Genomic DNA, 12,591 nt, shown 5'->3' with positions numbered 1-12,591 from the left:
CATATGTGTACACATCCAGCATGGATTAAGGAAAACCAAGTTGAACTATTACTAGAGGTCATTCAGTTAAAATTAATTTGCTACATAGCACCTGTGTGTTAGGTTCCATGGAGTAAAGAGACATATTAAAAGAACAGATCTCTAAAAGTAATATGTAAATGTGCAGGAATGGGCTGGCTAAAGGTGAAATTTAGGTTCAGGCCACCAGATTTTGACTTTTTTTTTTGGCCCCACTCACACCACTGGCTTTCTGACTTCAGTTATGCCATCTCAGTGATTTGTTTCCATCAAATTAAATGAAGGTAAGATTCTATCCTGCATAATTCATTAAATGTTATGAATCTCTGTTGTAATAATGCATGCACATACTCTATAAATGGTTTTATAGGTTGCTACAATTTACACATATGGATTCCAAAAAGGTTCCAATAATATTCAAATATTTTGTATGCTTTAGATATAAGATGTCTTATGCCATCAAATCATAGAAAATACTTTGTGGAGGAAAAATAATGTGAGCTGAATGTTCATCAGATAGGACGTCAACCAATGGAAAAAAGTGAGGACAGGAGGCAATCTTGGTGGAGGGATTGACAATAACTATGAACTACTAGGACTAGAGGAAGCATGCAAGTATGTGACAAGTGATATAAAATATGAGAGGTCCTAAAGTTTCTAGGGTAGTTGTAATAGAAAATAGGTTGTTCTTCTGAAGAGATAAGTAGAAAAAAATTAAACAGTGGTTGTACAACCTCCCTCCACTCAGGGAAGTCAGTCTCTTATCCATTTAGAATTATTATCTCAATCAAGGTGGGGTCCTTATTTTTGTTTGCCATTCTCTTTATTTTTTTATTTTATTTTTTAAATTAGTGCATTGTGGAGTTAGCCCACAGTTATTGGTACGATAAATGTCTCTGCATATCATGACCCAACATGGGACTCTGACATTCTTTCCACCCCCCTCTTCTGCCAAATTTCCCTGAGCCATGTTGGGTTCATTTTTGGTCTGCTTCAGTGCTGAGGTGTTGGGGGCCTCTGGGGCTCTGGCTCTCTGATTTGGTAGGAGTTGATTTTTCTCTGTGTTGGTCTCCTTCCCCCTTATGCTGGTATCTGGCTCATCAGGAAAACAACACCCTTGCTTGTTTCGCCAATTTTCCTTAGTTTCAGTCAGGGCCCTTTTGAGGTATGATGGGGTGGCTCTCTCCTTAGGATCTGCATTTATCTGAAAAAGAGAAGCAGATTCTCCAATGGAGAGTAAGTTAGCTCCAGAACAAATGAGATAACCCTTACTTTTTTTTTTATAGAGAATCTAATAGGTGTAGGCCCTCTTGTAGCCCATGATTGATGGTAGCTTGATATTGGAGAGAGGCTTATGTTTAGATATGATTCTGACTTGTTTCCCATCTCCAGCTATGGGTCCCATACCACTGAGGGGATCAGTTAGCCAAATCAAGAGCAGTTGGTTCCCAACCATGATTGTGTGCCCCTATTGCACTTGTGTGGGCATCACAACTGGTTATTTGTTGCTAAGTAGGTTAGACAATGAGTTGCTTGGACAGATATTGGTCATTTACCCCAGTCGCCCATGTAGCACCTTCTGGCACTAGATATACTGTCTGGGGACTGACTCTCTCCTGGCTTCCATCCATGCCGTTCCATTTTATGTATCAGCTGCATATGGAGTCTTCAGCAATAGGGTCTTACCACTAACCTTTGGTGGGTCATCAAGTACTCTGACAGAAATCTGTCATTCTTTTAGGAAACCTTGTAGGTTTCTCTGATCAAAAGCTCATTGTGGATGATAGCCCCATGGGAGTTACAGGTCAGTGCCCCCTAAGAAAATGAGGAAAAATATAACCAATATACAAGAGTTAGAGAGGAGAGAGAGAAAGAGACAGAGGGAGGGAGGGAGGGAGGGAGGGAGGGAAAGAGAGAGAGGGAGGGAGGGAAGATGTAGAAGGTTTAGGTTATACTTGATCCTACCCTCTCTAGTGGCTTGTGACCAAATGGTTGAACCTTCTCCAGGCCCTTACAGGAAACACATGAACCACAAGACACTGCGGTTCTCTCTTTAATGCTTACTTATTGCAGCGCCTGACACATTATTTCAAAAAATGAAATGATGGCTGGATAGTAGTGTCAGCTTCTGTTCTCATGTTACTCTTTTAATGTATCTTAAGAAACTATTGTATTTTTTAACATTTAATTGAGCATTTTACTTGATCGTACTGTTATCTGATAACATTCCAGCCCCCTCATCTTCTTTGGTCCCTCTTTTCCAACCCCCATTCCACTGTGCACTCTCTTGTTATAAGAAGTCCTTCCTCTGTTTTGATGTCTCATTCTTTTTGTCCTCCTCTGTCTTTGGGGTATTGTCTTCTGAACATGAACTGAATGGTGCATTCTTGACCTCACAGTGTTTGTCATTAACTCCACAAGACCTACACAATTCTGATTCCATCAACATGTTGACATAGAACAAGGAATTTTGCTTTAACTCCATGTATAGATAAGTACACCTCATCTGCCATTGGTTTTTCTGAAAATCTTGGTTAATCATGTTAATACTTGGGTGCTTTTATTTTTCTCTGCCCTGTTCCAGAAGACTCTTTACCTCCAGTGAACAATAAGGTGACCAGCAAGTCATGTGAATACAATGGGACTACTTACCAACATGGAGAGCTGTTCATGGCTGAAGGGCTCTTTCAGAATCGGCAACCTAATCAATGCACCCAGTGCAGCTGTTCGGTAAGATGCTGCAGCTTCCCTAATAGAAAAGCAGTCTTTTGTCCCTGCTGGCCCCTTCCCTAACAGGAAATCAGTCTCCTCTGTACTTTTGCTTTGCTGCTGTTGTTGCTGTTGCTGTTGCTGTGGTTGTTGTTGAAACTTACTTTGTAAAGTATTCAAGTAGAAAATAAGTTGTGCTTAAATCCTAAGCCTCCCTTTCAATCCAAACTTTCTGATTTTCATCAATGTTGAACAATTCTATCAAATAGCTTAAAGCCAGTTGCACCTAAGGCTTAACACTACAAGAATACTTAATGGAGAATGATGAGGTACTTGACTTGCACTGCATACTCTTCATATTAGTTAGAGCACTCAAGCTTTCATCTGATGGGTTTCATAATTATTTGAAATCCTGGGAATGCTATGGGTATAAAACTCCCTATCATCATAGAGCCAATTGATCCAATTCCCAAGAAAATGAGTTACCTTTTTGGTAGCCATCTCATTCTAATAATCAGATAATTTCTGGTACCCTGCAAAGAGAAAATCATATAAATGCCTGATTGCAATGATTCCCATGACCTTACTTGGCAAAAGAACTATATATTTCACAAAATATATCACCTATATCTTTTTTCTAATCATGCAGCACAGAGAATATTTTAGATAATATTGCAAAATGGAATAACTAGATATTTAAAATGAAGACTGAGGGTTGAGAATTCATGATCTATACAAGTTTGATACTAGCCTGGGCTACATATGGAGTTTATGTCTACCCTGGGCTACATATCAAGACCCCCATCTCAAACAAAAAACAATGAAGCAGGAAGGAATGAAGCTAGATGTTGAAAGAGCTTCATTGCTTAATAGACTCTTTGCCCTTTGGAGTTTTTAGCAGAAATATAGTATCTCAGTAAGTTGGGAGAATTTTATTGTGCCGTTGTTTCCCTAATTACCTTTCAGGAAACCTAGCCCTAAAAAGGTATGCATCTTAAAACCAAGAGCAAGGTTTAAGGAATAGCAGTCCAAAGGTGGAATTAAAAAAAAAAAAAAAAAACAAAAAACAAAAACTGGAAATGATTACAACATGGGTATTTTCAGGGGCCCCTGCCACTTCAAACAAAATCCAGACTCTTTACCATTACCACTTTGTGCATCTGGCATTATGTGGCTACTGAGGAATTTGAACCTGGTGAGTCAGGCTTTGCACCAAACATCTTTATCTGTGAGCCATCTCCCCAGCCTCTCACTTGTTTTAGAAGAATCCACTGGGTGTTATAAATAGCAGTTATGTCACAAATTCTCTTTTTCGTATCCCCCCCCAAATCCAACGGCAGTATGATAGGGACCAAAGGATACAGTGAACATAAAAGAGAGAATTAGGACTGTTTGCTAATTTGGAGGCTGATGGTGGACCTCCTAGAGTACTGTGTACTACCTTGGGCCAAGATGCCTGACACAGATTGTTAACTGTTCTGGGTGTTCTTTCTGGCATGAAGAAATAGTAAGTTGAACAATATGTATAATGAAATGTAAAACCAACTATGTCATTAATTCTTTTTCTCCTTGACAGGAGGGCAATGTATATTGTGGTCTCAAGACTTGCCCCAAATTGACCTGTGCATTCCCAGTCTCTGTTCCAGATTCCTGCTGCCGAGTATGCAGAGGTAAATACCTTATCTCCTAAGACCCTAAGGGTGCTGCCTTCCTTATTTGCAAAGCTTAGAAAAGAGAAATACATCTGCCATGTCACTTACGGAAAGTTGAAATGTCTATGGCAGTCTTAGTTTATAGAAATGTTTTCACTCAAAAAGATTAAAAAAGTAAATGTGGGCTGGAGAGATGGCTTAGCGGTTAAGCGCTTGCCTATGAAGCCTAAGGACCCCGGTTCGAGGCTCGGTTCCCCAGGTCCCGTGTTAGCCAGATGCACAAGGGGGCGCACGCGTCTGGAGTTCGTTTGCAGTGGCTGGAAGCCCTGGCGCGCCCATTCTCTCTTTCTCCCTCTATCTGTCTTTCTCTCTGTGTCTGTCGCTCTCAAATAAATAAATAAATAATTTTTAAAAAAGTAAATGCATTGGCTTGATCTAGAACAGGTATATCCACCCTTTTGACATTGAGACATGAAACTGTCATTTTTCTCTTTCTATAAATTCACAGTTGACAGCCATGCACTTAAGTTACAAGAAAACTCATAATATCGTACTAAAATGTATGATTTTTGTATTGGACCATCCTCATAGCTACTCTGGGACAGAAAAGGCCACATGTGAGACACACCTGGTCCAGAAACTGAATGTGCCATTGAATGTGAGAGTGATTATCTTTCTCCTTCCTTGATCCCTTCCCACTTGCCCCCCAAATTATTGTATTAGGAAACAAAGACAGTTTCAATGCTGTGCCTTCAAAAGAATGGACCTTCTAATGCACTAATTTGTAGCAAATTATGGTCTTTCTTTCTAACTCCACAATAAAATGGTGACAAATGGAAACTACAGGGGAAAACGTGGATGCCATAGTAAAGATATGGATTCCAAAGAATAATATGCTGGCTTGAAAATATGATAATTCCATTGCCATCTCTGCAGCCCAAGTATAAAATTTGAAACATTGACTTTTATGTAACATTTTGCTTTACCTGGAAATCACAATATAGCCCAAGCTGGCATATAAACAGAGATCCTCTAACACCTGGGTACTTAGTCCAGAGGTTACAAGATTGCCTTGCTAATTTTTTTAAGTTCCACATATGTAAGATATAATGCAATTTTTGTGTTTCTGTGTCTAGCTTATCTCACTCAACTAGTATATTTTCTATGTGTATGTATGTATGTTTGTTCATGTGGGAGTAAATATGCACATGTGCATGTGTGTGTATGTACAGAGGCCAAAGGACAACTTGGGTGCTGTTCCCCAGGGATTCATTGTACCTTTTTCTTTGAGAATGTCTCTCAGTGGCCTGGAACTCGCCAATTGTGTTAGACTAGCTAGCCAAGCTTCAGGGAACATCCTGTGTTCCTTCCCAGTGCTGGTATTCCAAGCGTATGCTACCTTGCCTGGCTTTTTTACGTAGGTTCTGAGGATCAAACTCAGATCTTCATGCTTGCATGGCAAGCACTTTACCCACTGAACTATCTACATAGCTGTACAAGCAGTTTTTATATTCCTTCCTTTTACCATTATCACACTGGCAGTACATTAGTAGTTTCTTCTTTCCTACTGATAAATATAGGAGTCATACAGGGAAATGCTAGGAAAAAAATGAATGCAGAGCTTCCAAACTTTGTCCAAGGAGAGATAGCTACAGAATCCAGGAGCTAAGACTTGAATACTAGCAGTTTGTCTCTAGACCCAGACTCTGAACCATGGCACATGGACCATGTTGCTACTGGAATACATGTTCACCTCCTGACGGCTTGTGAAGTCCCATCATCATCTGGCTTCAGTTTCCATCAACAGGCCAATACTTTTCCCTTCCTGCACTTCAGGTTTCACCGTATTTTTCTTGAGCTCTCTTTCTTTGTACCTTTATTCTCTCCTCTCCCTCCCAATGTTTCTCCAACTTTAATATGTGCTCCACTGTGTCATGAGGAATATGTTGAAATTCATGTCTAGACCACATCAACACATGCTCTAATTCAGTGACTTTAAAGTGGGGACTAGGACCTAAACTGACTATATCATTCTTTCTGATATAGAATGGTAATGTAGGACCACCACTTTGAGAAAGCATTCTAAACATAATGTAGTCAACTGAGAACAACCCATAATGATTGTCTCATATCTGAGTTTTGTTCACTGAAACTGAGCCTATTTAAAGTCTGAAACCCAAGCCAAGTGTGGTATCACACACCTTTAATACCATCACTTGGGAGGCAGAGGTAGGAGGATCAATGTGACTTTGAGGCCAGCCTGAAATGACACAGTCAATTCCAGGTCAGCCTGGGCTAGAGCAAAACCCTACCTCAAAAAAAAAACAAAAAAAAAAACCAACCATAAATAATTAAACAAATAATAAAATAAAAGTCTGAAACCTGAATAAATAAAAGTAATCAATTTCAATTTCTGATCGGACTAACCATCTATTTTTTCTTACTACTGCTATATGTTCATTCCTTTTAATATGCTACTTTTCCTGCCCTTAAAAGTCAACATATATTCTGTTACAGCCTAACTACATGTGTTGTCCAATACAGCCATGCATCTTTCCATACTTGTCTCTAACAGTGTGCATATGTATTATACCACATTAAAATTATTTCACTTCATTCAGGAAAGTATTCTCATCCTTGGCCCTGGTAAATTTGAATCTACCCAAAAGTCAAAAACTTAGAACTAAGCAGAGGTGTGCCTGTGGTTGCTATAACTGAGTTGTTGGATCAAGATTATTTTGTTTGAAAAGAAGATAAGTGAAATCCAAAAATAAGAACAATTAATAAAAGAAAGGAAAGTAATCCATGAAAATAATATTATATCCAAGAGAATGTGTAGTTCAGGGAGCATAGGCTCTGAAGCTAGTGGGATGTGGATTTGACAGTGCTAGACTTCCTACACATGATATTACATTGGACGAACCGCTCACAGCCAGGGGTTTCTCCACCATGACAGTGAAGGTTGTAATAGCTACCACTCACATTGGTTCTAAAGATGACCTGGGATGACATAGAGTGTGAGCATAGAGTCTTGTACAGAATGAGTGCTTAGGAAATGATAATTGTTATCCTGGAGTTAAGTAGAACTGATCCTTCTCCTCTATTTCTGACAATTTTGCCATTTTACTTCTTTAATCTCCATAGACATAACTTTCTTTCTAGTTCTTGTAGTAACAGATTCTGGGACTAACTATTTTCAATTCTTTTCTCACAATTTAATTTTTTTCTTTTATGAAGGCCTCAGAAGCAGTGAATGAAAGCTCATTATTACTGATCATTGATTGTATCTTCATATGCTTGACAATTCATTACATTCTTTCTTTGCCATCTCCAGCCTAAGTGCAGCATTTTCTTTCATCTTTCCTCATAAAGACTAAATCCTACACTTTTATAAAAATTGTTTTTTCTGTGCCTCTAATTTCTTTACATCTTTCAGTTGTATATAATGTGCTTGGAACTCCTTTGAAGTTCTCATTTCTAAAGCACCTAGTTATTTTTTCTGTTGAAATGATGTTTTTACAAAGGTGTATCTTGTATAAGCATATTACTCACACAGCAGGGAACCCAGACACTTCTCCCCTATGCTGACCACCCTAACTGCAGGCCAAATACTGAAGAAAAAAAACAACCTTTTGAGTGCTGAACTTGCAAACCTTTATATAAAGGGCCCCATTGAAACAGCCTGTCTGCACTGTCACCAAACACTAATTTTGTGCCTTTCTTCCTGGGTCAGACAGCAATCCTAGACATGGATTGAATCTCAGCCACAGCCTCAGTTGTTTAGACACGTCTGTGAGGCTAGGACAGTCAGGAGAGTGTTGGCAGGGTACGTGTCATTGCTGGCACCTCAGCAAACCTCATCTGGACTGAAGCATGGTGCAAACAGTCACTAGAACCTTAAGGGAAACTTTATCAGAAGAAAAAATCTCTTCAGAGATTGTACTACTGCCATGCTCAGGGCAGGCAGACCTCAAACCAAACCCACATCCAGCTTCACTCCACCATTTATCATTTCTGCTCCCCGTCTCCTGCCTATCTTGCCAAAGCAAAGGGGAAGGCTATGTACTTGGACTATGGACAAGGAAGAAGTATTTGGGATAAGCTACTGAGTGTACTGAACGCCAGTTATGTTTCTGACAAATGGTGCACATACATTGCACTTACTATGTACCAGGTAGTGTGTAAGCACTTACATATAGAATAACTCATTTGATCACCACAACAATAGTGAAAATTGTTGTTTGTCCCTATGTACAGAGGAGGCAGTGATGTTAAGTGAAGAATACATGGTAGTAAGAGACAAAATCATAATTCCAATATAGTCACGCTGACTCGAGGGTTCCAAATTCTTAAATGCCAATGGAACTGTCGGGATGTATTCATAGTAGTGCAACAAGAACCTCTCCTCATATAGCATAGAAAAAGTGGGGGGAAAATAACATAGATATGAAACATAGTTACAGGCATATCCTTCTAAGAGAGTAATTTATGCTGTTTGTCTTTCCCTACCAAGGCCCCAACCTACCCATTCCCAACTACAAAAGATGACTTCCTTCATCCCACCCTTCTCTTCACACTCAAAGAATCTTGAGTGTAAAGATCTACTTTGTTCACTCTTCAGACATCTTTTATGTAACCACTAAGTACATGACACTGAGTCAGTGCTAGAGATGCAATGGCAGACAAAACTGGACCTGGAACCTGTCTTCTTGGTGGCTTACTGAAGAAGACAATCTACATATATAATGATACAAGTAAACAAGAGTGGATACTATGCCACATGCCACACATGACAGGTATTACAAAACTGAACAACTGAGGAGGTGATCCTTGTCAGAGAGTGAGTAAAATATGACTCCCTGGAGTATCTCTCCAGCCTCTCCTCATGCTACCTCCCAGGATGAGGGTAAGAGTCTCAAAAGTGAGGGAGAAGCCAGGTGTGGTAGTGTACACCTGTAATCCCAGCACTTGGGAGGCAGAGGTAGGAGGATCACTGTGAGTTCAAGGATACCCAGAGACTACATAGTGAATTCCAGGTCAGCCTGGGCTACAGTGAGACTATACCTCAAAAAAATTGACAACAACATAAGGGAGAAGGGCTGTAGAGATGGCTCAGCAGTTAGAGGCACTGCTTACAAAGTCTCACAGTCTGGCTTCAATTCCCCAGTACCCACATAAAGCCAGATACACAAGTGGCACATGTGTCTGGAGTTCATCTACAGTGGCAAGAGGCCCTGGCGTGCCATATTCATGCTTGCTCTCTCTCCTTGAGAATAAATACATTTCAAAAGTGAGAAAGAAAATTGGTAGCAATCCTACACTCCTTGGATTCCAAACTTTTTAATGCAATTTATTTATTTATTTATGAGATAGGCAGATAGAGAGAGTGAGAGACAATGGGCATGCCAAGGCCTCAAGCTGCTGCCAACAAATTCCTGACGCATGTGTTACCTTGTGCACCTGGCTTATGTGGGTCCTGGGGAATCATACCTGGGTCTTTTGGCTTTGCAGGCAAGCTACATAATTGCTTAGCCATCTCTCCAGCCCAATTCCAAACTTGTGATACCACCATAAAACCAGTAGGCCATACTTGCTATATGTATATACTGTTCATTGTCCACTGAACATGATATGTTATACTCTAAGGAAGTCCAGAATTGTTGGGAACCGCGCTGGCTTCGTCAGGCTTTGCTGCGTCAGCTTGTTTACTGCTCTTGCATCCTAATCGTTTGCACATGAGCATATGACGTTATCCTAACATGGCTGCTCACCTATCCCGATTGGGTGATGCAAAGTCGTCTGATGAGACTTAAGCTAATCAGACAACGCTTCACATCTACATGACCACAAGTATATAAGCTTGGCGCTCCGTAGGGTCGGGGTCTTTCTCTCTATCAACTAGGAGCTCCCAATAAAGTGTGCTTGAGAAGAATCCTGTTGTTGTCGTTCTTCCTGCTGGCGGGAGGGGCGCAACACAGAATGCTAAATTAAAATCTAAGAATTTTCTTCTCAAAGAACAAGTGAACCACATCAGTCAGTATTTATCATTTCTTAGCATGTCATCTGATGTAAATTCTTTGACTTCTGCTTTTGCTGCTTGCTTGCTTGCTTGCATGCCTGCCTGTTTACATAGGTGGCGATTTTAGGCTCTCACTATGTTAAACAGGCCTCATATTTGTGATGCTTTTGCCTTGACTTCCTAAGTGCTGGAATTATTAGCATTTGCCACCATGCCTGTCTCTTTATAAAGCAATCTTTTCCTTCCCTTATCTACTTAATGATTCTCCTTTCTTTGACCCCAACATACATGCAGACCTCTGTTCATGGGTATGATCAATTTATCCTATATTATGTCATATTCCTTCCTATTTTCTGTCATGTTACTTATCTCTCTTCAATTCTTTTTTTAAAATTTTTTTGCTTATTTTTATTTATTTGAGAGTGACAGACAGAGAAAGAGGCAGAGAGACAGGGAGAACGGGCGTGTCAGGGCCTCCAGCCACTGCAAACAAACTCCAGATGCATGCGCCCCCTTGTGCATCGGGCTTACGTGGGTCCTGGGGAATCAAGCCTCAAACAGGGGTCCTTAGGCTTCACAGGCAAGTGCTTAACAGCTAAGCCATTTCTCCAGCCCTCACTTCAATTCCTTTTCTTCCCTAATCTTGGAATAAGATTGCTCTCTCTTCTGCCTATTGGAATCTCATTATCTTTCAAGAGTCCAGCTAAAACTGCACATCTACAAGGTCTGCCTTATCATTCTAGTCCTCAATGTATTTTTTGGACTAACTTTGGAACTTAGTCTGGTTCATACATGTCCTGGTCCATCTTGTCTTACTACAATAAAATATTTGATACTAAATAATTTATAAAGAAATTAGTTTTATTTATCTCAGACTTCTGGCAGCTGAAAATTTGAGCTACCACATCTGATGGGCTTCTGGAGAGGGCCACATGCTGCTCCATCCATGATGAAGAAGAAGAGGGACTAGAAGTTTTAGAAAACAAGAATGGACAAAAGAGCTTGTCTGCTTTATAAGAGCCCACTCTTGTGAGAACAAATTCAATCTCCCAAGAACGATATTAATACATTTTAAAGACCACACAATACCATTACAGTGGCAACCACATTTCCACATGAGTTTTTGCAGGAGCAAACTACATCTACACCATAGGAATGCACTTCAGAATTTGAAATATTTTCTAGTATTGTTCATTGTTTTCTGTCTCTTGTCTTCTCAGTTGGGCATTTATGTAAGTTAAGTATGATCTCTCTTGTAGCATAACATTAGCCATACATCTTGCTGATGGGTTTCCGAGGCCCCCAGTAACCCAAAGATCTTCACACAGCTCTGAATACAAGCCTGGTCAGGGAGGCAGGAGAAATTACAACTCAACACTTTCAATCCACACTCATTGGTCCAACATGCATATTCCTCATTCATTCATTTATTCATGTATCTTGAATGAGCACAAGAATAAAATTGAAGTCTTTGTTCATGAAGTTGAGATATTTCTGCTTACTGTTTCAAAGCTAACAAAACTGGAAGCACCTGTTTAAAAGTGATTTACCAGTGTTCAAGAAAACTGCCATTTTCTTTAAGGCACTTGATTTATGTGTTTCACTAAGCAGCAAAATTGGACAGCAGAGGCAACTTTGGCTAAAATATAGGAATCATAGGGAAAGTAGTGCCTAAGATACTTCACTTTTTAATGAAAATCATAGAAATTTAATAAATTGATAAGATTTGAAAATCAAATAAAACTGGAGAACATAATAGCATCTCCAATTAGAGAGCCTCACCAATCAGTCTTGGGTGGTTTTGTATTTGGCCTGCATTTTCTGCAGAAACACTACCATCTCCTGGTCATGATGATTGGAAGGAAACACTGCTAATGGAAAACATTACTTAGAAAATAAAAATCTTGGATATGAATTTAGGTGAGTGGTAGAGCACTTGCTTAACATATGTAAGTTACTAGGGTCTATATGTTGTACTGTAAAAAAGAAAAAAAAATTAAAATCAACCTTGCATAACTGAAGCTCATGCTTGATGACAAGCAGCTCTCCAGTTCCCCTTCTAAAATTAGTAGGCTTATAGAAACCTCTTAAACATTTTGCCTATTTAACAGCAGTGGATTGTACACTTAATGTAAGAGGGAATATTTCATCTTAAGTATTTATACTGCAATGAAATTAAACTTCAAAAATAAC

The 12,591-nt window shown here is 39.6% G+C and overlaps 1 protein-coding gene across 3 annotated transcripts in view; it reads left to right on the top strand.

Moving 5' to 3' along the window:
• Chrdl1 (chordin like 1) overlaps positions 1-12,591 on the top strand; it is a 134,634-nt gene that overhangs the window by 83,664 nt on the left and 38,379 nt on the right. For 2 of the 3 annotated variants that reach the window (XM_045140719.1, XM_004659132.3), the window contains exons 5-6: positions 2,603-2,748; positions 4,304-4,397. In XM_045140719.1, the coding sequence (XP_044996654.1) occupies positions 2,603-2,748; positions 4,304-4,397 (240 nt within the window). The remainder of the gene's footprint in view (positions 1-2,602; positions 2,749-4,303; positions 4,398-12,591) is intronic. The other variant, XM_004659133.2, reaches the window with a different exon arrangement.

The sequence above is a fragment of the Jaculus jaculus genome, chromosome X (genome assembly GCF_020740685.1).
Source record: "Jaculus jaculus isolate mJacJac1 chromosome X, mJacJac1.mat.Y.cur, whole genome shotgun sequence".
Taxonomy (NCBI): domain Eukaryota; kingdom Metazoa; phylum Chordata; class Mammalia; order Rodentia; family Dipodidae; genus Jaculus; species Jaculus jaculus.
Note: the sequence above shows the minus strand (reverse complement) of the source record. Positions and strands in the feature narration are given on the sequence as shown.